This window comes from Aspergillus lentulus, assembly GCF_001445615.1.
Source record: "Aspergillus lentulus DNA, contig: Alt08, strain: IFM 54703, whole genome shotgun sequence".
Classification (NCBI taxonomy): Eukaryota; Fungi; Ascomycota; class Eurotiomycetes; order Eurotiales; family Aspergillaceae; genus Aspergillus; species Aspergillus lentulus.
Window position 1 is genome coordinate 4,904,497 of NW_028322118.1, and position 23,651 is coordinate 4,928,147.

The window sequence follows — 23,651 nt, forward strand, 5'->3', positions numbered from 1 at the left end:
TCCCAAGTACCATATTCTCTTCAGATCGAATGAAGCAAAGAGCATGATTGGTGGCTGAATTATTCATGTAGAATACTGAGGGGTATATGTAGTATACATTAATTGTCACTGGCAATTCAGCCTGAACTGTGCAGCGGCATTTTTCTCCGTGCTCGATCGGGAAGAACGCCGTTTCCGCCGGTCTGAATATATCAGTCACCAGCAGAAATACTTCATTTGCGGTCTTTGGAGATCAGGAGGAGGGGCAACCCTATAACTCTTTTGCACACATCCTCATTGCTGAACTACCATCGAGTGGCCCGATCTTTCTATGGCTGAGGCCCAAACTTCACGATCCCTCCGTGAACCGCTAGGATAGCCAGGAACAATGAATAAACCCGCTACATAGCCAGCATGGACACAGATCACGACCGATTAAGACGAACGCGCCACTGGAACGGATCAAGCTTGATGGTCTTCTTCGGATCCTCAGCCCAGTCCACATTAAGCCCTTCCTCTCGTAGCCGTGCGACGATTTTCCGGCCAATATTCACCACGGTCTCGTTGTTACTATCCTCTTCGAAATCTCCGTATCGCAGCGATAGCCCCCCGCCTTTGACTGCTGTCTCTGTATCCTGCTGATGGAAGAAGCAGTACCCAATGTGTGATTCATTCGCTTCCCCGCCAATCTCGGCATTCCCGCAGGTCTGACAGCAGGTGAAATCTATGCGACAGATGATGCCGTCTTCGTCTTCTAGACGGGAGAACGCGGTTTGGAGCTTTTCGACGAGGGTGGGTTCATCGGGCCATGTTGCCTCTTCTTCTAGTTGCTGGTTCCAGAGGGATTGAATCAGTTCTTTGACCACGGTTGTGCCGTGCTCCGGGAGTTCGTAGATGTCGATGAGCTGCTGGAGGATTTCGGCCTGGGAGTAGAGTCCGCCGAGGACCCGTAGACGGGCGTCTTGTGTGATGTCGTTGATATTGGACGCATCCATGATGAAGGTTGACTGAGCGTCAGCAATGACAGGGTGTTACATCTAGACAAATTTCCGTTGGTTTATTTTTAGAACGAATACGAGGTGCCGCCATGCCTTTCGTGTGCCTCATAAGCAATACAGCATGTCAGATTACAAATGACGTTAAGAAAAATCCAGTTATTGATAGCAAGACAAATCATATCATAATAGGCCGTTATTCAAATACTGACATACTCCAGGTTGATCACTTCTTAGCCAGCGACGCAATCTTCTTCTTCGTCTGCTCCACAACGCTCTTCTCATCCCAGATAAAGTTCACGCTCTCCTGCTGCACCGTCGCCTTGGCCCACTTCGTAAACGCCGGAGTCCGCTTCTCCAACAGCTCAGGCAAGTCCTCCCTCAACAGTCCATGCTCAGGCTTATGGAGCGCAAGCAACCGCAGCAGGAACGAACCAGTCAAGACCTCCGCCAGGGTCAACTTCTCACTCCCGCCGAAGAATGGCCCGGATCCCTTCTGCGAGGCCAGAATGGGTTCAATCTCTTTCTCGATCGCTGCGACGATAGCCTCGCCTGCTGCGGCGCGGTCCTCGTCGCTTGTGGCACGCTGAGAGGCCATTACATGCGGCTGGACCTTGCTGAGGAAGGTATCGACGAAGAAGGCGATGCGTGCGCGCTGCAGGGCGCCTTCGACGCTGTTGGAGGGAGGGACGAGGTGGGATGGGTGCGCGTCTGCGAGGAACTGGGCGACGATGGCTGACTCGGTGATGATGTTGCCGTTGTAGGAGATGGTGGGAACGAGGCCGCGCTATAGTTGTTAGAGTAACGGTCATTCTCAAAGAGGAAGCGGTCCTACCGGGTTGATCTCAAGATACCATGGCTCCCGAGGTGTGTTCAGATCGATGATAACCTCTTCGTAGTCAAGGCCGAGCTCCTTGAGGGCGATATGCGCTCTGTGGGCCCAGGGGCATCGGTGGTTGGTGTAGAGGGTGATTTTTGGAGCGGACATGTTGCTGTTCTAAGTTCGCGGATGGTGAGATTGTTGACTACCCAGGAATGAGTGAATTACTTGGTTTATATAGCAAGCACAACAATCAAATTGGATTTATAAGCCTGCGGAATGTGGCCATAGTGAGGGGCAATGACGATAGATTCCAGTAGTTTAGTGTGGGAATTGTGGAGAAGAATGCCATTGCTTATCAATAAATGCCCCGCTTAATCTTATTGCCAACATATTCATCACAATAAGCTGAAAGCACGACGAGTCTGTTCGCATGTTTTGATATACTGGAAAAACAGCTCTGAGGCGCCGGAGCTTGCAGTAACGGAGAACTTGCGTATGTGTGGCTTCAGACCTGCAGAGGTCTCGGGTATAGCAGATGACGACCCGGAAGGAGACTGCTTTAAGGAGATTAAAGTACCATCAACTGCAGTTCTTGTAGTAAATTCCATTTGTACAACACGAAGACCAGATCCGAGCCACACCATGAGGATATTACCCTTGTAGATATCCCTGCTAGTCCTGCCTCAGGTAAGCTTATCGTGTCACGCCTCCACATGCGTCAGAGCGTCACAAGCTTGCTACACAGAAATGATTCAAGAGACCATAATTCTCAACTCATTATTAGTTAGATTATACCAAATTCGAAGCTCTATATACATAAAAACCCCAAAACCTTCCCCGTCAAGGATGCAAGCTCTCATCGTAGTTCGAGAAGCAACAAAATAGATACATCACATCACCCTCCTGACATTATATTATTTCCAATAGCGCCGGCGCAGTCAAAGCCATAAATTTCCGTAAGTCATGCAATTTAATATTCGTTTCGAAGACACAGATCACCGAAGGGCCAGGTACTGAGCAACAGCCTCGTGGTGAACGGCTGCAGCGGTGTAGTCCTTTACTGGTGACTTCTTGCTTGGAAGCTTAGGATCTGAAGGCGCCTTCTCGGCGGCCTTCAGCTTCAGTGACCTTGTGAACATGCCCTTGAGCGTCGAGGTTGTGGAGGATGTTGTGTGTGTTGAGGCGCTGTCCATGGTGGTGGTGGACTTGAAGGACTTGGGCGACATGTTGACGCGGTTATGTTCTTTGGAGGACTCGGTGTTTTGTATATTGGTTTTGTTTCGCTTGGTAGTGCTCAGGTGGAGGATTGCTTTGTAGTGGCCGCGCAATGTATGAATAGGAAGTGCTTTATGATATTTTGGGATCTCTTCGAGAGCTCGAGGTAGACAACTGAGACGATCACAATTGACTGAGATGATTGTTAATTTGATGCTGGATGTATATTCTTGATGAAGATAACTCTCAACAGAGATCTTTGGATCTTTATATACATCTTTCCTCCCTCAAGGCAGGATATCAGTTCACTCATCGTCATGGATGACAAACTCACCAAATATGACAAACACAAAGAATGACGCAAATTCGAGCCTGGACACAATGTTTGAGTAATAGGCAGAATCACCTGCAAATTCTGCAAATTCTGCAAACCAGCCATAATGGAGTCATCGGGGCCTGAGTTTGGCATAGTGCCTCGTATCTGGCCCACTGGTGCTGCTGGTGGCTCGATGCCGAGCCTTCAAAGGCGTGTCAAGTGCCAATTTTGAATGGTTGAGAAACAATCCCAAAGGATGTCTGAGATCGGTGAAGGTGACTCAGGCTGCAAGGCGAGTTAAAATACGAGAAATCTTATTAAGCGCATGGATCTAGTCAATTTGGAATGGGAAGTTTGTATGGCTCCGTAGTTCGTATACAGTTAATAATCTTGGCAGGCTTGATCAAAGTATGGATCCGCATCTGTGCGTTTCTTTAAATGTCGACATGGGCTTATTAATAGCCCTTGAATATTTTATCCAAGGTGAAATCGACGTAATTCAAACCAGCCAAGAGATACTTGCTTTGGAGTGTCAATGTGCATGTGTCTTTCCCCATATCCACTGGGCAGTGCATGACTCAATATTCGGCATCAGTCCGAGAATGATTTCTACTTCTAATTTCTCCATAACCTCCCTATGATAAGTATTCCGCAAATACGATCCTTGGCCGAGCTGGCCAATAAGCCGATAGATTGAAAGCCTCAAGTTTTCCATCATGCGCGTTCTTCGACAGCGATTTCGGAGGCTTTGAGTCAAATTTACCAACCAGTCTTCATAGATAAGTAGTATCCAATTGCATAGCCGCCATTCTCGCATTGACTGCCTCTGTTGACAAACCTGTCTTTAGACAACGAAACAAGGCGGTGCATGTGGCTTGCTAGAGTTCAAATTGCACGATCATTGCATAGAAGAGAGAGGAGTTGATTAGCACTAAAAGGCTAGGCTTCACGCTGCAAGCTAGGTATATTTCTGCGACAGAGCATGCAGTCTCTCCCTCGCTCCATTCTCCCAATCATCCCAACACAAACTCAACATCGCCGAGTGACGGCCCGGCCCAAGCTTTTTCTGACCAGTTGGGTCCAACCCAGGCATTTTGTCGTCAATGACACCGTTCTCATTTCCCTTCTTGCCCTCTGGCAGCACTCGTTGCCAGCGAATGATGCCCTCAAGCTGGAAACCGAGGCGCTGCGCCGCGGCAATCGAGGCCTGATTGCCGCTGAAGGCCTGCCATTGGACGCGTCGGAGATGGAGTCCATTAGGTGGAGGATCCAACATATGGTTCAGAAGGAGCGTGTGGGCTGCCGTTCCCACAAATGTTCGATGAAATCGTGGAAGAATCACAACCTATGCGGGTAAGTAGGTCTACATGGCAAGTACGCAAGAATACCTACATTTCCCACCTCGACAACAGAGTTGTCTGGATCCGCCCTGATCAGGCCGGTGGTCCCTGCAAAGGTACCATCCTCCACTTTCAGCTCCTCAAACTCATCGGAGCCAGACTTTCGCTTTCTGACGATGCCGGCTTTGAGGATGATGGCGAAGATGATCGATTCTTTGGCGGGGCGAATGCGATTGCTATACCACTGGTCATATGCGACGGGGCTTTCGAACGGTCCATAGGGAAGATATTGGAAGACTTCGGGGGATTCCGACGACAGTTTCACGTATGTCGCTGACAGCTCCTCGAAATTAGACTACAACTGTGAGGTTAGTGGTCGTAGCAGGTTGAGAAGTAGCGAGCGATTACATCAAATGGGACTAGTCGGAGACGGTCATTTTCCAGTTTTGACAGGTCTAGCGGAAAGTAGAAATTGTCCATGTTGAAAGATTCAGGGGCGTGATGGGAAAATACAGCGTACTCTCAGACTCGGTCAAGATCTAGTAAGAGTCGGTCCGTTGTATTTGGCGAAATCGGCAGTTTCGAATTCTCCGCTTGACGGGACGTTCTGACTCACAGGGCTGCGATGCGGTGCGCCAAGAGCATCAAAATGATCAAATGAAGGAGGAAAAAGCATCTGATGGCAAAGAGGCTTTTCTAGGCCGAAAAGTCTTGGCATGCTGACTAGATCGATGGATGCTCGTATTGAAAGTGGATATTTGTCTGCTTACGGTCTACTTGTTTCGGACTGCAAAAGTGCCTTTTAAGCGGCATGCTACATCGGAGCCTCTACAGTGCTTGTTTCGTCAAAGTACTATCAAATTGACGCGTGGAAGTCGACCCTTGTGAATTGCACTGCCAACTTCAAAAAGCCAGAAGCATAGAAGAGTGAAACAAACTGCCAAATTGTGCCCAGAAGACCCTGCATATGATGTGCATCCTTGATAAGTTGGAAAACAATGCTGACATGTAGATCTAAGAACCAATTCCGGTGAATATGGCGAGCAATGAACGCGACGCTGCAAGAAGCAAGAAGGCCACAACTTAATACTTGGCCTGCACCGATCCATAAGACACTCCGTTGAACTCAAGATTAAACAAAATAGAGGCAGAAGTAGGTGTCATGGCAATCTGAAAAGGGATTGTGTAGTACTCCTCTCCCGCGTAATTCGTTTTACTGCGGAACAAGTTGCGTGGAATTGCGCTGAGGTTTGCCTCCAAAGTGCAGACCTTGAAGACATCTAGACCATAAGGTTAGCAAGCAGTCAACAGCAATGTGTGCTATTCCATCATACCCTCAGTGAGATGATCTGGTGCGTCGTCGAGGTTGCAGATGTACAGCGAAGTGGTGACTTGTTTCAGTTTTTCTATGCAAGACACCTTTGGCAGGTTACGGGACCAGCTCATTCTGATCGGCTTGTCCTCAGAGATAGGCTTCCCCTGATATAGATCAATTAGGGGAAATCCAATTGACCAGTTGGGGCATGGGCATATCCTCACCTTTTCAATGTACCACTTCATGCGGTTGCCCACGTACCACTTTTCAGTCAACGCGTTCCAGTATTTGTCCGCTGCATTATGACGCCGCGGATTGTACTCGATGTCAAATTTGATGCCGTAGTGGCATCGAGCAATTCGCTCTCCTACCTGATTCCCTCCTAGCCCTCGCAGAACCGCTCCACTGGAATCTTGTTAGGGAGGTCAATGGTTGTAGCAGAAGATTGGGAAACCTACCGAACAACGGCGGACCATCTGCAGCAGTGTCAGTATGTGCTTTGTGTGGGTATTTAATATCATCGCGAAAGACTCACGCATTAGGGGGCTGCATCACAGTCACATTCACCACGGCGGATTGCAATCGTCGGAAGAGATATTCGGAAGAACCAAAGCCTCCAACCAAAAAGATAGCCTGTTTAAGATCAATTGTAAGTGGCTGTAAAGGTCGAAACTACCTGGTAGTTTCGCTCACCTTGGCCCGCATTCCAGCCATGGATATTTGTACCATCTGGTCTTGTACCAGTCTTTCAACTTCATCGACGACAGGAAGAAATATGCCCCCGACGTTCTCCCTATTCGTGGTCAGTCTATCCATGTGGTGTCACTGATGAGATCTAGACCGACGTACTTTGTTATATTCAAGAATCCTCCCTCCAGTCCTATCTCTGGCTTGTCACCAACACCGCTTATAGGCACGGAGTAGTCCACTTCGGAATATTCGTCATCATCTTCAATCGAGAGACCGGCAAAATTTGGCTTCACAAAGTCCTGCCAGTAATTCAACGCTGTCTCACGAGTTCTGTGGGATACGCTCTGGTATGTTTTCTCCCCAAAAAGTCCGACCAGATAGCTTTCAAACCGCTTATCAAGAAGTACAGATCCGCATATTGCCCCTAAGTTCAGCTAGTAAGCATTGCTTCACAACGGGATTTCGGCAGTAGATATACCAGTTCCTTCTGTGACTTCCATTAATTCAAGAGGATTGATGCTCTTCACCCGGTACGAGATCAAGTCCTGCTTAAGTAAATATCGTCTTGTTCATCGCCGTCTTGGACATCACCTACCACCGTACCACCACCCGCATCGCATATTATAACCACGTCGCCGTTCTGATCAATAGTCAGCGCGGTGTTCCTTGATTTTCCGAAGCGTAATTACCTCAATGGTATTGGGTTGGATTGCGTTGAGGCATGACAGAGCCGCTGCTTCGGGCTCCGATACCAGGGTCACATCGAGCGCAGAAATGCCGGCATCAGTCGCTGCAGTTAGGGTTATGTTCTTGGCTTTGTCAGTCCAAACAGCAGGCACCGTCAGTACAAACCGAATCTCCATGCTATCCAAAGCATTCCCGAACCGACGGCGGAGGGTCTCCTTTGCCGAATTGACCAGAAGCTGAAGGTAATCGCGAGCAACGTCAACTGGTTCTTTGTCATACTTTGCTAATATCTCCTTTGACTGCACTGCAGGCGTGTAATCAATTTCCTGAGTCGGGTCAAGCAGAAGCTTGATACCGCGAACGACCTCGCCAAACATCGGTGTCTGATAGCCCCACAGGAGCTTTCCGTTCTCATAGGAGATAGTTGTAGGTACTTTGGGCGTTGTTCCTGCGAATATGAGCTCTTGATTGCTGGGGTTCAAAACTTTGAACTCACTCTTTCTCGCTCCTGGCCAGACTCTGACAACCTCAACATCGTCAGGACTGGACTCAAGAGCAAAGGCGACACTGGAAAGGTGAGTATTCGGAAGCCATCGAATGAACGGGAGATATTTACCCGCTGTACGTCGTGCCAAAGTCGATACCCACGACAATACGCGCACCTCCGGTCATTTTGATAAAGACTGAGGTCGATTCGACGGCAAGGAATAGGAGAAAGAGGTGAATGAAGACTTAACGTCTGCAGAGTAGCTTTGTAAGGGACAAGTAAAGAGATCGGGCTGGGAGGAATAGTGGCTGGGAAGACGACTCGAAAGGTGTTGGAGATTGCTGTAAGGAATGAATGAGACTAAGTAGACTTTTCAAACGAGTGCAGACAAAGTGGTTATTCAGGAGTGTAGTTGAGAAGATTAGGTAGGAGATTGTGATCAAGGGTTGATCTTATCATCAAGAAGCCTTGCAGCTTGTTCAACTCACTTCCTGCTCATGCCTGAGATCACTCTCAGTTCATCAGTCAAATAGCAGTCCTTGTTGGATTGTTATAATTGAACAATTCAGATAATCGTAAGTTTTTACTTCCTCTCACTCCATTTGTGATATTCTTTCGTGGCTCTCCTCTTTCCGGCTTGGCCCTGGAATGAACGATGGCTCAGTTATCGAACTAGGTATATAACCTCAGTCGCATTTTATTTGAGGCACAACTAACCTTACAGTAGAGCACAAGCAATCGATTCCTCAACAACGCAAAGCTCAAGCGGAGAAAGGACGGCAGTCTCGCTCACATACAGAGCGCAGCGGCAATCAACTGATCGCAAAAGCGGCAACGGACACCAGAGGCGCGATGGACGAGGGCTGGCATGAGAGAAGTCGCGCACGCCTTTTTAACGACATCGACCAAGTCTATCATCGGGTACAGCAAGCAGAGGAAAAATGTCGCAGGCAAAAGGAGGAAATTGAAGAGATTCATCACGAAGCCTCGAAACTATTGATGCAGAAAGATCAGCACATTGCTGAGCTTACGAAACGACTGAATGCCATGCAATACCATCCGGACATTCTTAATGATGACGAAGTCGTTCAAATTATGGCCAATCTCAGCCAAAAGCTGGACGTTTGGGTCAAGGGCAGCTTCAAGGATCCGAGTCGTCTGCAAAGTCTCCCGCAGCTGGAACCCCTGGATGTGCCGTACAGTATGGGAATTATCAACAAGCTGCAGAGTATGCATCAAAACTGGGCTTTCATCCGGGCATTCGTCACCTCATATCTCTTCTACTATTTCTTTGACGTATACATGTTCGGAGTCAGGAACGCGGACATTGAGTATAGCCTGATCACCATGGAGTCGGAGATTTTTGACAAATGTATGTTCTTGCTCCAACAGTCCTTATCAATTCAACCACAGCTGCTGACGATTGCTTGTCCAGGTCCAGGTCATGTGGCTGACAACTGGCGCTCAGCAACCAGCATGGGCATCCAATCTGTCACCAAAGGATATCTGGACGACGCAGCCATGAACTGCATGAGAGGAATCGAGCAACTCGGCTCCTGCGCATCTGCTGATGCCGGATTGAGAGAAAAGAAGGTATATGAACTCTTCCAAAGCTGTGTGGACTTTAAGCGACGCCTCGAGCGACAGTCAGCCCGCTATAAATTCTCACATACCCCCTCGGGCCACAGATTCATATCTAGCACAATGCAAAGCGTGACGGGACAAGAAGGCGAAGGCGCTGTTGTTGAGCATTGTCTGTGGCCAGGACTTTGGAAGGGGGACGTTCTCCTCTACCCTGAGACAGTCTGGACTAAGATGGACGAAGCTTCCGTGAAGGACTCCAGCCCAGGAACAGAAACAGCTCCCGTCCGTCAAGATGAGGCTGGTGTCTGTAGCCAGGTCCGAGGATTCTCCCGCATTTACTTGCAAACCCATCTTGGCCTTGAATGAAATGCGACCTTTTACGATTTACTCCCTGCGAAGAGGTTCATATTCCTGTGATGTTTTATGCGCTTATCAGATATCTCCCATTGTGTCCTATGTTTTCCTTGGTCTTCTAGTAAACATACATTCTCTGGCTCTTTTGGGTATTGGAGCAACTAATGTATCTAACGTCCTGTTTCCCCTGCTCCCAGCAAGTATTTTGATGTGTCACATAGTCGTCGCACTCCCAGTTTGTATTCCTGTTTGCTTGATCGTGCATTCCAACGCATTTCACCAGAGGGTCGAGATTCATATCACAAGTAAACGGAACCCGGAATATGAAAGCTTCAGATATGCATAGTCAGTTCTCTAGTTTTATATCTACTGCCATCACGTCCCAGTCGCCTGGACCTGCTGCTTGATGGCATTCACTGGGTTGTCCCAGGCAGGATCACACGGCTGATCAAGTAATTCTCAGTCGTGTCATTCAATTACGCCACCTACACGTTCGAAAGTCATAGATTAACATCGTTGTATCCCCATTGGCGCGTTTGGCCGCTTATTCTTGCACTTCGTCGCGCGGCACCCGAGCACCGAGATTGATATCAGAATATGGAGGCTTCCGGCATGCATAATCAGTCCCCTAGTATGCTCTTCCGGATTCTTCCACTATTGCATTAAGGTGAAGCCGAGGTCAGTAATCTAGTACCAGCCTCACGTAATTTTTCTTCTGATGCAAACCGGAACCGGCGTCTGAGCGCCCTGGAAAACGTGGGCTGAACCCTGTAGATCCTGTATAACGGTATCCATTATGGATGGAGGACGAATTTTGGATGGCCATTGCCTGTTCTTACGGGCCTTGGCTGGCTGAACAGTGCGTCTTGGTCTGGTATTTTAACCCCCGAGGCGTCAATCCTCCCTGCCTGTTGTAGTAGTTTTATTCCTGCGAAACCGGTCGGGGAATCGACTTTGTCCTACACGTAACGTAATCAAAGAGAGGCAATCTGAAACTGAGCTCGGTTTGAATGGCATCTGTTCGACTTTGACTACTCCGATCCGATGTTACTTGGGAGATCTAAGGCTAGTGCTCGTGGCAAGGTCGATTCCTCCTAGGTCACCTTGCATCTCAGCTGTGGATCGAAACTTTGAGAGCAGAGCCATGTCATGGACATGCACATTTATGCCTCTAATCGACATTCCGGCACTTCGAATCTGTAGAATTGAAACTTACCATCGTGACGAGCATTTCTCCACCAATTGTGCCTTAAGATGTATTTTCCGGCTGCATAGTGTGTCTCCAAACTAACTCCAAGACGCATAAGCAGCTAGGTTTCATGGCAATTGACTCACCCTTGCTGAAGGAACAGGAATCAAGCCTATCCAACACTGACCCGAAATGCACCGAGAATGTTCGTGAATCTCGGCATCCGGGCTAGGTCTACGCTGAGTGGCTGACATTCGCAGGGTCTCATGAGAAACCTTGACCGAGCCCTCATTCTCTCTTAAGATATATCTTATTGACCGCTAATCAAGCCAATCAGGTTGTTATATGGATATTAACTGCACTCAGAGCCACTGTGCAATATACCTTACGCGTATTTAGCTTTTGTGTGCCTTGAAAAGTTCCTTGATTCTAGACTAATGCTCAACGATGACCAATGTAAGAAAACACGAGTTAGGTAAAAAGATGAAATAGGAAAGAGAGAAAAAGAATTCAAAAAAAAATCAGACGCCGTTAGTAAACCCATTCCCTCCAGCTTCTGTGTCAATCCTCATCGAGTCCATCAGGCCGCACACCTCAAACAGCTTCTTGGGCCCCAGTCCCTCAGGGATGCCCGTAATACCCTCGTTCTTCAACCGCTCCAGGGCAGCCTTGATGCCCAGATACGCAGGCGCCAACGACGCAAAAGAGAAGATCATAATCCGGAACCCCATTTCCTTGGCCTCCTTGGTTGTAATCACCGGCCCGGCCCCGTTCTCAACCATGTTGAGCAGCAATGGCCACGGCGCCAGATCCTGAACCGCCTGGCGCGCCATCTCCTTGGAGGTGAAGCCCTCCAGCAGACCCACATCCGCACCAATGTCCCGTGCGGCCTTGAGACGCCGGATGCACTCGTCGTAGCCGTGCTGCTGCAGCGCGTCAGTGCGCGCAATCAGCACGATATCCGAACGGAGGCGGTCCTTGGTCTGCTTCGCGGCGCGGATGCGCGTGAGGTACTCATCCATGGAGACGACTTTTTTGCCCGCTAGATGGCCGCAGCGCTTGTTCTGAATTTGGTCTTCAATGTGGAAACCGGCCACGCCGGCTTGGATGTATTGCTGGACGGATTTAGCGACCATGAGGGGGCCTGGTGTGGTTAGCCAAGGAAGGTTGAAGAGGAGTGAGGAATACATACCTCCGTAGCCAGTGTCCATGTCAGCAATCAGAGGAGGACCAAAGGGATCCAGGTTGGCGATCATCTCTGCATTGGTTCTCATGTCGTAAAGCTGGGCCAGCCCGAGATCTGCCATTCCGAGTCTAGAGGCGGTTGTTCCCGCACCAGTCTGCGAGGTCAGCGTGTACACTGAAGGTGATGTGGGAGACACGGAGAGTATGCATACCATGTAGAGGGCCCTGAAGCCAAGTTGCATGGCAATCCGCGCGGACAGGCCATCGTAAACTCCGGGGCAGACGATCAGCTCGTCAGTATCACGGAGATACTTGCGGAGCTTAGTAGCACCGGCAATCATGTACAGGTTGATCGTGGGCTCACGGCTTTCTCCGTTGACCTCGTAGAAGCCGTCCTTCTCTACAGTAATGGTGATGCTCATTTTTGCAAAGTCCCGAGAAGGTAGTGGTGTTGAGAGGTTGGGAGATTAGTTGTGAAGTTTGTGATCTGGTCTGAGTAGACCCATCCTTTTATAACCTCATTTCTCTCACGATCCCGTTCTCGGTGCAATTTCCCCCCGTCGGACGCGACCCTTGTCGGGTATGTCTCATCATCGCAGCTGACACTGCTGGATAACACCCTCCATGTCGACTTGTAGCAACCACCTCGGCCATATCGAACCATATCCATGCTTATCACCTATATTAACTTCGCTTGGCGGCTGACGACGCAGGCGCGCCCAGAATGCGGGCGTGATTCTGGATGCTTCATCCACGCCCTTATCGATCCACCGAGACGCACAACGCGTCTGAAAAGGATCATTCATAACAAAACGGATTCCGGGCCGAGAGATATCCAGCCAACGAGGATCCCTCCTTGTAGAAGACCCCGGCTCACGACATCCTTATTGTAGCTAGCGTGATACAGCATAGCCACAAAGTTGGCAGGCCAAGCGAATGCCATACGTCTGCATTCGACGCGCTGACGGGAAGAGAAAGCCCGTGAAGAAGTTGGTACGCAGTCTGGACGTGCCATTGGCGAGCGGCGGTCGTGATGCAAGCTCTTGGTTTCATCAAAGGTGGCGTTTTTGAATTTCGGACCGTGTAAATCATCCACGTCTTGGACGTAATCAAAAGCTTCATTCTGAGCATGCCCCGAGCAAAAGTAGAGACTTCCAAAGAGGGAATACAGTATCATACTGCTATTCAAGCGCCTTGGAGGCTGTAAAATTGTGTTTAGGTAGTGACAAGTCGAACGGGCTGGATCTTGTGGAACACAATCCCAGACTCATTGTGGGAAGAAACCACGTTGTGGTACTCACAGAACATGTCGTTTCGGCAATTCAAGGTGGTCTCTGGCCTCCGCGAGTGCACCGAATTACCCCGAGGTCAACATCACCTCTGATGCACAGATCCTCCGGCGTCACTTTAGCCAAGCCACTTGGCACTAGGGATGCAGTCTCGGCGCCATCGTCACCCCGCTCATTGACCAACTCGAATAGCGTGAGAAGATTTGTGATCTGATAATCATGTCGGAATCCGAAAGGAATGTTGCGTCGATTGGCCGGGCCCGACTGGCCCGGGTTGATGTCGGGGAAATCCGTGCTAATCTTGCTGTATAATGCTGCAGACAACCAGGGTCTGGATCTAGCTCGGGGACAAAATCTCACAGTGACACGAGGTGAATTGGAATTGTCTATCCTGAGGATATCCCACGGTCTCCCACATTCTCGCTATTGCAATTTCGTTCCTCGCTGTGCGCTCATCACCGATCCGTAACAATGTCCACCTCGTCGGACTCGAAGAAAAGCATCACTGGTTTCTTCAACACTGATATCAATGCCAAACACGCTGAGGTGCTGCTGTACGGTTGCTGTCTGAGCTCAGGTCTTGTTGATAGCACCCTCTACAATGGTAAGTAGTCCCGTCTTCCCTCTTACTCTGCAGCTACTGATTGCGCAGCCTACAACACGTTCGTCTCGATGCAAACGGGTAAGTCAGTCGAACAATGTCACGAACTCAGCTCATCATCAAGGAAACACCATCTTCGTCGGCCTGGGCGCATCAAATCAGAACCTTAAACCATACGGCTGGGCGCGCTCTCTCACCTCAATCGGATGCTTCGTTATCGGCTGCTTTCTCTTCGCTCGGCTGAGCCGTCTGCTCGGACCAAAACGCAGAGTGACCCTAGTTCTTTCATTCTTTCTACAGGTCGCTATGCTGGTCATCACTGCTTCGCTGGTACAGAGCGGCGTGATAGCCGGCATCCCCTCAAACCCTGCTGCGAGCGAGACCCACTGGAGCCAGGAAGCGCCTATTGTGCTCTTGAGTATCCAGTCTGCAGGTCAGATCGTCGCTAGTCGGGCGTTGGGGTTCAACGAGATCCCAACCGTGGTCATTACCAGTCTTCTCTGTGATTTAGTCTCCGACCCAAAGTTGTTTCTCCTCCGCAATGAGAAGCGGGATCGCCGGGTGGTGGCGTTTGTTCTGACGCTGATCGGTGCAATTGCTGGGGGATGGATCACCAAGGCGACACACGATATCTCGCCTGTGCTGTGGATGGCTGCCGGTCTGAAGCTGATTATTTCTGTGTCATGGATATTCTGGAGAGAGAAAGAGGGGGAAATTGCAGTATAACTCATATTGGCTAGGACAACGGCAATCTGAATGAACTGATAGATCATAGAATTACGCAACCCAGATATTCTGCTCCTGGCCATACCCATAGGCGATAAACGAGTCCCGGAAATACTTCTCCAGCACCACCTGCTCATACGATAGATCGTCCACGCAGTAGTCACCCCCTGTTGGTCCGATATGCGGACAGTGTATATCCGGCCGGTACTTGACCATAAGCTCATGCACCTCGCGACAGAGCAGGGTATCCCGGCCCAGCTCGTACGCCTGTCCGAAGCGCGTCTTGTTCGTCAGGAAATCCATGCAGGCGTCCCGACTCTCGTATTGCTGGTTCTCCCCCTTGCAGTTGTCTTCGTGCGTCTGGCAGATTGTGTCTGCTAGTTGCTGCGTAAGCGCTGCCCGCACTATGGCCAGGTCGGTGGTATTCATCCTCGCGGCTTGCGCTTTGAGCAGCGCCTCGAGGAGGGGCCCGAACCACCTGAATGTGGCGTCGTACTGCACAATCTTCTTCTGCGTGTCCCATTCGATCCAGGAGTCGATGGTTACGGGGATGATGACGCCGAAGGAGGTCGAGTTGAAGGTGACGACCGTCGTCGCCGACGCGATGTTGCCGTTGGCTGTGAACTGGGTGATGCTGTATGCGATGGGTACGCCCACGAGACTAAGGTGGTCTGGCTCGGAGAAAAGCCCAAAGATGTATTCATTGTTGAGCTCGCGGCCGTCGAAGGTGCGTGTGATGTCCACTCGGCCTTGGACCTGGATCAATATGTCAGAACGGGTTGTGGTTCCATCGAACTAAGCAGGAGGTACATTTTCGGCAAAGACAGAGTCATCCGTGGCGTTGATCTGTGCTACGTTCGTCGGGTAGAGAAAGGTATCCCAGAAACTTCTCTCCAGAGACCAAAGATCGTCAAAGGAGTAGTCAGGCTTGACGTCGGCATTATGAAGAGGACTCGACGCCGTCGCCAGGCCTGACAGGCAGCAAGCTGCAAATAAGGCACTCGCAATCGTGTGTGAGTACATCGTTGAGACTAATCTCTGGTTTTGTTTGAGGACATCTTGCATGTCTCAATTTATACATTTCCTTCTGATTTACGGTGACTGGTGACCGAGACACTCTGGAATGCAGGCATCAACAACGCGCCTCGTCGGACCGAGAATGTTGACTGAAAACCTATTATTGGAATCAGCGGGATGACAAGACACCCCTTATGATCGACGTTCCTGACTGGCTCTATGGCTCGGACCATTCCTTTAATCCCAACCCGGAGTTTGGTGTCCCTTGCAGTAACCACATACTCATTCAAGGACAAGAACAAAGACTTAAATCTTCTCGACTGCTGGGATGCTCGGACGGAGCATCAACTCAATAAGTTCGTGGACGGTGGGAGAGACATGGCTAAAAGGCCTCAACGATATGGAAGATTACTGGGTGCCTTCTAACTCTTAGAACCCACAGTATCCATTCATGAAGTAGCCTTGAGACACCATCCAACAGCAGCTGCCTTTCTCGAATTGGCTGCCGCTGAGGCGATCAGCTTAGATGGTGACCCAATGGACACCTCAGGTTAGGAAATCGATACGCCGTAGAGCTCACCTTGATCGAAGGCTTCAGGTAGTCCTTGTTCCTTAGTTCATGCTATGGCCATAATGAATTTCCCTTGCCATGGAGTAAGGACCGCTCACAAATATGCGTAATAGGTATAATGCCTTCTCATAACCAGAATAAGACACGTTAGAATAACATAGAATGCAATTCAAGAGAGGTCAGATGTGCCTCTGGTACGGGTAGTAGATTTAAAGCTGTAATACTGATTACTATTTGCCAAAAGTAGCGCAGACCGGAGCTTTCCCTGCTAATACCCCTTTTTTCCCCTCATCTCTCCTAGTCAACCTCTCCTCCTAATCATACGCTTTACTCCATTACAGCCTACTATCTCATTACATTCAGACTCTGTGTTATAACATGGCCCAACCAGCAGACTCCAGTGACGGGAATCCTTCCCTGAATCATTTCTTTCATTTGGCCAGCGCCTTGCTCCCATCCTGAATACGACACGGAGCATGAAGAGCGCTGGTGTCAGCAGCTCTGGTATTAAGATGAGCAGCGCTCTGCTGTGCAGCTGATCACTTATGCTGTTAGTGAAGGGTGGTCCTGGGGCTTCTTCAGCTACCGCACAGTTCACACCCCTGAGTCTGATCAGGCCTGGTCTGCCTGTCTTGAGAAAACTGATCGCTATATCCACGGGGAAATTGACCATGTTGATGGTGAGCGGTATGCAAGAATGAATGATAGTTACCATGAGACTTGCTTTCTATGTCATAGGATGTAAAGAGATTAAGAGAACAGAAAGAAAGGGCCTGATCCAAACCCAAGGTACATTGATATGTTGCATTTTCAAGATCTGGCGAACCAAATTTTGCCCTTGTAAATATTGTTACTGCTGTACATTTCTTGCTGTCGACCATGGGCGCTACAGTAATGGAAATGCAATAGGGGAGATAAAAGATGCTGAGTTTTTCCCTTGGCTACCAATCCAGAAGGCACAAACACCCTCTCACCACCAGGGGGCGTCAACCATATGTCATCTAGCATCACTTGGGCAATAAGTCTGTTTTGGCCCTCAGGATCCCATTTAATAGATAACTTCTTGTTGAACTTATGGACTTGCAAGCCTAAAATGATTTTAAATAGACCGGGATAGTATCATCCTATTAGGCGCCAGAAGTTTTAGAGGACTACTGTGAGCTCTTTTGCCCGCTAATACATGGATGGTCACAAAACGAACCGGCCCTTCAGTACGAAGATAAAGCATGAACAGAAGGTCTGGGATGTCCAAGCGCACCTGGTTTTGTTCACATAGGATGGCTTGAAGGAGTGGTCCATCCCCAAGAGCAATATCATCGGAAAGGCGACCAATGTGGTACACTCAAGATGAATCATTAAAAGTTGACTGGCTTTGAATAGAGTCGCCTTCATCATGAAAGTTGCAGATCCCTCTACAATTGTTTACCCGATCAAGCATCGTTATGCGAGAAGGCTGAATAGCTTATGTGAAGTTGCGACTTGGTTCGCATATCATCTCAACAGACTATATACAGTGATATAAGAGGCACCTCGGCAAAATGATGGCGTTATCCCTTCAGGACTGTGAAGGTAGCCTAGAAAAACGATCCCTTCAGCGCAGAAGCCACAGCCTGTGCCGTGAGGTTCTGGATTGCAACGCCAGGGTGGTAGTCATTGAACCACAGACAGCTGGTGCCATCGCCGTTATAGCAGGTGGCATTGGGCGCACCATAGGCTGTGGGATTATCCAATGCCTTATTGAACGGCGCTTGCGTATCCACGATTGTCGCGGTGACACCGCTGTTCTTGGACTTGAAGCTAGCGAGATATGTCGCGATCAGGTTGTTGTACTTTGCGATCACTGCCGCTTCCGCGGTAGTGGCACTGGTGCCTTGAGAAAGCATGAGTGGAGAGCGGTTGATTGCTGTAAAGTATTAGAATCCATCGGTGATATCAAACAGAAGCAAGACTTACGAGGAACGCCGAGGAGCACGTAGTTCCGCACTCCAGCGTTGTAGAGAATTTGCAGCTGCCCAAAGTAGCTATCCATGATCTTGATGAGGAGTTCATCAATATTGGACAGCCAGTATGAGTTGCCAACGTCATTCACGCCCATCCAGACGCCCACGAGAGTGTTCTCGCTGGTCCACGGCGCATAAGAGGGCTTCGAGGCGATGCTGTTGGTGAACTCGGTGACCTGATCGATGAAGCTAAGGACAGTAGAGGTATATGGGGCAACAAGACTGGCGTTGGTCGTCGCTCCACCGTAGGCAAAGTTGTATGACAGAGTCAGGGACAAGTTATATTTCGAGACGAGGAATCCGATCCAGTTCAAGCCTCCAGTCGTCGTCCATCCTGGCAAAGTGGGGTTCCCGAGGGGGTTCGATGCGGAGGGCTTGCTGCCGTTGATGTCGAATCCGGTCTGCGAGTAGGAGTCGCCACTAGCCTGATGAGTACAAGGACGTTCAGTATGAAGCTGAGGGCAACTCACAAGGTGATGAAGTACTTCAGCCCGGTGGGTGTGGCGGTGTTAGTTGTTGTGGGCGTTGTGGTTGTTGTAGTACTCGGTACAGTGCTTGTTCCAGGGACGCATTGAGCTAAGTGTTGGCGATTAGAATTGATCTATCTTCAAAAGTAGGAATGTAGAATAATGCAACAGACGTACAGTACCACGGGTTCCAAACTGTACAGACAGCTCCAGCGACGCACGAGGTAGGGCCCGAGTAGCCCGCGCCACCACACTGAGCGTATAATGCTGCTTGGGCATTGGCACCAAGTACCAGAGCCAAGGAGGCAGTCACTGATACGATTGATGTGTACAACATTATGGAAGGCCAAATAATGAGCACAAGACCGGATGAGGACAGGAAACTTATATGGTGGTCGTTGTCTCAAGCAATGCATCGAGATGCGAAAATCCTCGAAATATATAGACTCGGATGTCTCTGCATCAAAAGCCATTGAAGAGGACCCATTGGTGGAAAGTCGCGTGGCGTACAATATCTGAGCCTTCAGTATTGCGGTATTCATCGACATCCGTGATCAAAAGGGTAACGGGCAATCAAATCTCGGCCAGTTCCCCCGACAAGCCGGAACGAGGGGATTCTCCTCGTTTTATCCGTCCAACCGGCCAGATTATTGGGCTGAATGTTTGCATCCGGGGACGAGCTTAGCTTTCCCGGTTTCTTCAGCCATCTCCCCGCAATTTAGTCTCGCTACCCGTGACGAATGCGGGGACCGACTCGGAGAAATGGATTTGAAATGGCATGGTACAGACCTCCCTGATATATCTGAATCATTTGGGTGAACCATCCCTGTGTCTTACTATTCAAGTGTCATGCCCTAAACTCTTCAACAGGGAAGCTTATTTATACAACACTTTCATGTCTGCAGTGGATGTTTATAATAGAGGGTCCGAGGAGTAAAGACGTCGTTACTGTTTGTATCTAGCTTTATAATTACTTCTTATAACTGAAGCTAGGACATGGCTTTTAGGGAAGGCGGGACTGACGAGATGCACGCAGAGTAACAATGATCTGTTCCTTTTGGTGAAATCGTCCACTGTACCGAACTTGCTCTCTCGGCGAGAGCTATATGGACAATGACGTAGAGGCAGCAGCCAGCTGATCTGCAATGGTTGAATCCCTGGAACAAAAAATGTAGAGGGACACAGTCCAGCAGGTGTTGGCAAAAGCTCACCGCAACTTGAACAGCTGTTCAACCTCGCTGGGTTAGGTTGTGTCTTTTGTCATAGATGACTTCGAAATGTAGGATACTGCAGCTCCAAGAATTATCTTTTACCTGATTCTTTGTTATCCTATGTTGATAGCCTGTTCTCACTCATCCTCCTTTCAGTTCCACCGTGATCTTGTATCCCGGCTGCACAATCAATAGTTTCTTTGCCAGCCTAGCCTCGCATCCTCCCCGACTTCCTGCAAAGGTATCTAAATCGAAACGTGCCAATAACATAGCAAAGTGCAATGGGACATTGCTGGCTTTTTGCCTAAAAAGAAGTCCGGCAGAGCTCCTTGTGTCGATGTGAGTAGCGGAGAGCCGCGAAAGATGAGGGCTGCTGTTCTTGGGATAGTCGCCACTAGCTAAGATATCCTTGTATAGGTATATCCTCATCCTTTGTCTATCAATATGAGCACATAAAAGATGTATAATCCATATCGATTAGAATAGAGGCGATTCAGTTGGATGCAAATTGCCCGCAAAGTGCAGGGGCAGCGTCGTAATCCATCAGGCAATAAAAGAGTGGCTAGTGGTCAACCATCTCTTCTATAATTACCCACTTAGCAAGAGCAGAAGGGCAGAATATGGCCGTGGTACCTGAGAATACAGTAAGCCCAATAAAGCGACTTTTGTGGCGCATATGGTGGCTGTGGTGCACGGCATGGCGCCGCAGGAAGATTGTGAACCTGCAGTGTTAAAGGCAAACTGATTGGTAGATAATCACTTACTACAAGGTGGAAGGCTGCTCTCGCCGTAGTAGTACCTTTTTGCAGGCTTCATCCCTCTGAAAGAAATATGCTCTATATAAGACATACAACTCCACGGCTCAGACTAAAGACGAACACCTGCTCTTCTCCACATTTACTGCAAGAAACCAACCCTACAACGTCGGATTTGAATCGACCTGAGTGAAGATTATCGGTCCACTAGAAGGCTAGAATGTCGAACACACGCATTATCGATATTGATGTTCTCGATTGGAACGCTTCGAGTGTCTACGTCCGCTGTCCCTTCTGCCACCGAGTGCACCAACACGGCTTTGTGGGGTTCAAACCTGGTCTCCGACTTTCCCACTGCGAGAAGCGAGCTGCATCCTACAGATTTCACTTCCCGATCGACCAGCAGAACCGGACAAGTCGTCTATGACATCCACCAGCGCAACTCTCGTTCGTCGACATCTGTCAAATGCAGGTCCTGAAAGACTCTCCCGATGACTACGAGCGAAGCAGAGCATAGTCATTCGAAAGAGGAACTCGGAAACTGAAGGTACATTAAGAACTTGGGGGGGTGCGATCGCTTCAAAGAAAAATACCGTATGATGCACAGAAGAACGGGAAATGATTACGAGTGACTGCACCACTGTCAATGAAGGCACCACCAATCCCTTGGAAGCGTCACTTTCTATTCGGGCCAGTGCATCGTCAGAGGAGATCTGCGAAGACGTGTCAGATATTCCAAGCTCGCCTGAACAAGACATCTGGCTGATCGCACAGTCTGAATCCGCTTGTATTGCATGCTTCAGCGTTACTCCGATTACTGCAATACCTATTATCAGTTTCCCTTGTGGAATTGAGTGTTCACCTCGAGGGCAGCGTACGTGCTGCAATGTGTGAAATTCTGGTAGCATTTGACATGGGCAGACAGCCTTGGACACACTCTGCCCCACATGTAGAGTTCAGTAATCAAGGTTTGAATCGACTGATTCATGGCGAGCTCAAGTAAGGCTGGATATACGAGCTCCTGTAGGCAAACTGAATCCTGACCAATCCTGGATGTTTGGCGTGTGTTGGATCTGCAGGTAAAGCCTTGGCAATGGGACCATATCGAATGGCTTGGTGGCAATTCCGCATGTTCTAAATGTAAGATTTTAGCTGTCTCCCAATCACACTACTACGTACGTCTTGAGTGGATCAAGATCAATGTGACATCGCGGCCCAGAACGCTGAAGAATAGCGGGGTGTGACCGAGTGAGTGTATAAAAAGGCTGTCTTTCTCTGAGAGGAAGTCCAGTGAGCAAGCAACTGATAATCAGTAATCATGCTCTGGACTCTACTGCTTGCTGTCCTTCAGGGACACGTTGGTATGTATCCTTATACACCAAGATGATATACATCTGACCAGGTCAGCCTTTGGTCTAGCTGTCACGGCCAGTTCCATCACTATCCGTCCATCACCCACCAGCGAGCCATCGTCGACCAGTGGCCAGTGGCTGATTATCTCCAACACGTCCATCTTCTGGCCCACATACACCGACTACTTCTATGGACCAACAACCGGCCCCGAAGCGCCGGTTGTAACCTGCAATGCGAAGTGGGTTGAATATTATGGCCGGTCCACCGGATTACGCTCGCTGGGACCAACAGCCACGAGTATCTCCTATGACCCATATCCAACCAGCGAGGGGGCCTGCAGAACCTCCTCGTCGCTGGAGAGATACCCGGATACTCATACAGGACCAGTGACGACCCTTTGCGACGGTATTCCACGCGCGCTGGGTCCTCGTGAGATCGTGACATCCTACTATCCCGGCACAGGACCCTGTAGCACTTACACCACCACCTTTACGAATACAGTTGAGCTCTACCGGGAGCCGCCAGCGCCCGACTGCAACCTCAACACGCAAGAATGCATTCCGATCTGGTCGACGTATACGGAACTGTCCAGTTCGTACTACAACACTGTCACCACCGTCACTCCAGGTGACACCAAGAGCCCCATCCCACCGTATAGCTGTCCCTCGACGACGCGGTCCTACCCCGAAGACCCCTGCACAAACTGCCATTTCCTCCCCGGCACGGCAACCGTCTTCTACTGGCCCGTGACCACCGCCAGTGGCGACCTATGTTTGCAGAACGGCACCACCATTCCTGCTACACCAACCGGGAACGGCCCCAATACCGCCGTAGTCAACGGGCAGACCCTCATCTCCCCGAGCATATACGTCTCATTTACCTCCATCTACGCCTGGAGTAACCGGCGCGCCCACCCCGGAAGCCAATGCGGCGACACGCACACCGACACCATCATCGCCGTGGATCCCGTCAGCGTGTCTTCGGTCCGCAACCACCGCAACGCAAAGTACCCCACCATCGGGACCGCGTATCCGTTCAATTTCGCCGAGTTCATGCCCCAGGAAGTGGGCAATTATACCATGCCACTAATCCCCTGGCCGCAGTACCGCGGAGGATCGCAGTGTCCGCTATATGATCCCTCTTGCACGATGATCCGGGACGATTACATGCCTTTCTTGGATCTTCCTGAGGCGGTCCGCCAGATTGATGCGCTGTGGACGGAGTGTGATGCGCATTGGTATATCCCGCCTGTGACGCTGGTGCCTTTGACCGGAGATGTAAAGGTTCAACCTACGCCGGCGGCTGAGGCGAATGTCATGGCTGCTATGGCGGTGCCGGAGTCGGTGGCGGCTGTGCCTACGCCTGAGGCGACAGGGTGGTAGTGATATGGACCGAGAGAGCTGAAGAGCAAATGAGACTACAAGAGCAGGTGATGTAGTGAGTGAAGGAATGCATGAAATTATGACTAGTCGATACAAGCAAGGCCCCGGTCATTTCTATCG

At 49.7% G+C, this 23,651-nt stretch overlaps 11 protein-coding genes across 11 annotated transcripts; 3 read left to right on the forward strand and 8 right to left on the reverse strand.

The window, feature by feature from the left end:
• Positions 1–404: 404 nt before the first annotated feature.
• ALT_4796 (uncharacterized protein) lies at positions 405–974 on the reverse strand (the record flags this gene model as incomplete). The annotated part of the gene is made up of 1 exon (XM_033556920.2): positions 405–974. The coding sequence occupies one exon, from the start codon at positions 972–974 to the stop codon at positions 405–407; it is 570 nt and encodes a 189-aa protein (XP_033412811.2).
• A 226-nt stretch (positions 975–1,200) lies between these two features.
• ALT_4797 (glutathione S-transferase family protein) lies at positions 1,201–1,962 on the reverse strand (the record flags this gene model as incomplete). The annotated part of the gene is made up of 2 exons (XM_033556921.2): positions 1,201–1,761; positions 1,810–1,962. The coding sequence occupies 2 exons, from the start codon at positions 1,960–1,962 to the stop codon at positions 1,201–1,203; spliced, it is 714 nt and encodes a 237-aa protein (XP_033412812.1).
• Positions 1,963–2,792: 830 nt separating this feature from the next.
• ALT_4798 (uncharacterized protein) lies at positions 2,793–3,023 on the reverse strand (the record flags this gene model as incomplete). Its single annotated transcript, XM_033556922.2, has 1 exon — positions 2,793–3,023. One exon carries the CDS (start codon positions 3,021–3,023, stop codon positions 2,793–2,795), a length of 231 nt encoding a protein of 76 aa, XP_033412813.2.
• Positions 3,024–4,286: 1,263 nt separating this feature from the next.
• Positions 4,287–5,148, reverse strand: ALT_4799 (GNAT family N-acetyltransferase; the record flags this gene model as incomplete). Its single annotated transcript, XM_033556923.1, has 3 exons — positions 4,287–4,673; positions 4,721–5,023; positions 5,077–5,148. The coding sequence occupies 3 exons, from the start codon at positions 5,146–5,148 to the stop codon at positions 4,287–4,289; spliced, it is 762 nt and encodes a 253-aa protein (XP_033412814.1).
• A 603-nt stretch (positions 5,149–5,751) lies between these two features.
• Positions 5,752–8,032, reverse strand: ALT_4800 (Hsp70 family protein; the record flags this gene model as incomplete). The annotated part of the gene is made up of 11 exons (XM_033556924.2): positions 5,752–5,948; positions 6,003–6,147; positions 6,208–6,388; positions 6,442–6,459; positions 6,519–6,616; positions 6,677–6,776; positions 6,833–7,097; positions 7,152–7,218; positions 7,269–7,313; positions 7,363–7,927; positions 7,977–8,032. 11 exons carry the CDS (start codon positions 8,030–8,032, stop codon positions 5,752–5,754), a joined length of 1,737 nt encoding a protein of 578 aa, XP_033412815.2.
• Positions 8,033–8,495: 463 nt separating this feature from the next.
• Positions 8,496–9,797, forward strand: ALT_4801 (uncharacterized protein; the record flags this gene model as incomplete). The annotated part of the gene is made up of 3 exons (XM_089599802.1): positions 8,496–8,523; positions 8,572–9,219; positions 9,283–9,797. 3 exons carry the CDS (start codon positions 8,496–8,498, stop codon positions 9,795–9,797), a joined length of 1,191 nt encoding a protein of 396 aa, XP_089456140.1.
• A 1,698-nt stretch (positions 9,798–11,495) lies between these two features.
• On the reverse strand, positions 11,496–12,581 carry ALT_4802 (isocitrate lyase/PEP mutase family protein; the record flags this gene model as incomplete). The annotated part of the gene is made up of 3 exons (XM_033556926.1): positions 11,496–12,118; positions 12,167–12,314; positions 12,372–12,581. The coding sequence occupies 3 exons, from the start codon at positions 12,579–12,581 to the stop codon at positions 11,496–11,498; spliced, it is 981 nt and encodes a 326-aa protein (XP_033412817.1).
• A 1,338-nt stretch (positions 12,582–13,919) lies between these two features.
• ALT_4803 (YoaK family protein) lies at positions 13,920–14,775 on the forward strand (the record flags this gene model as incomplete). Its single annotated transcript, XM_033556927.1, has 3 exons — positions 13,920–14,052; positions 14,101–14,130; positions 14,174–14,775. 3 exons carry the CDS (start codon positions 13,920–13,922, stop codon positions 14,773–14,775), a joined length of 765 nt encoding a protein of 254 aa, XP_033412818.1.
• A 51-nt stretch (positions 14,776–14,826) lies between these two features.
• On the reverse strand, positions 14,827–15,798 carry ALT_4804 (uncharacterized protein; the record flags this gene model as incomplete). The annotated part of the gene is made up of 2 exons (XM_033556928.1): positions 14,827–15,531; positions 15,586–15,798. 2 exons carry the CDS (start codon positions 15,796–15,798, stop codon positions 14,827–14,829), a joined length of 918 nt encoding a protein of 305 aa, XP_033412819.1.
• Positions 15,799–17,937: 2,139 nt separating this feature from the next.
• ALT_4805 (putative cellulose-binding GDSL lipase/acylhydrolase) lies at positions 17,938–19,167 on the reverse strand (the record flags this gene model as incomplete). The annotated part of the gene is made up of 4 exons (XM_033556929.1): positions 17,938–18,266; positions 18,317–18,783; positions 18,834–18,939; positions 19,008–19,167. 4 exons carry the CDS (start codon positions 19,165–19,167, stop codon positions 17,938–17,940), a joined length of 1,062 nt encoding a protein of 353 aa, XP_033412820.1.
• Positions 19,168–22,114: 2,947 nt separating this feature from the next.
• On the forward strand, positions 22,115–23,531 carry ALT_4806 (uncharacterized protein; the record flags this gene model as incomplete). The annotated part of the gene is made up of 2 exons (XM_033556930.2): positions 22,115–22,157; positions 22,204–23,531. The coding sequence occupies 2 exons, from the start codon at positions 22,115–22,117 to the stop codon at positions 23,529–23,531; spliced, it is 1,371 nt and encodes a 456-aa protein (XP_033412821.1).
• Positions 23,532–23,651: the final 120 nt, after the last annotated feature.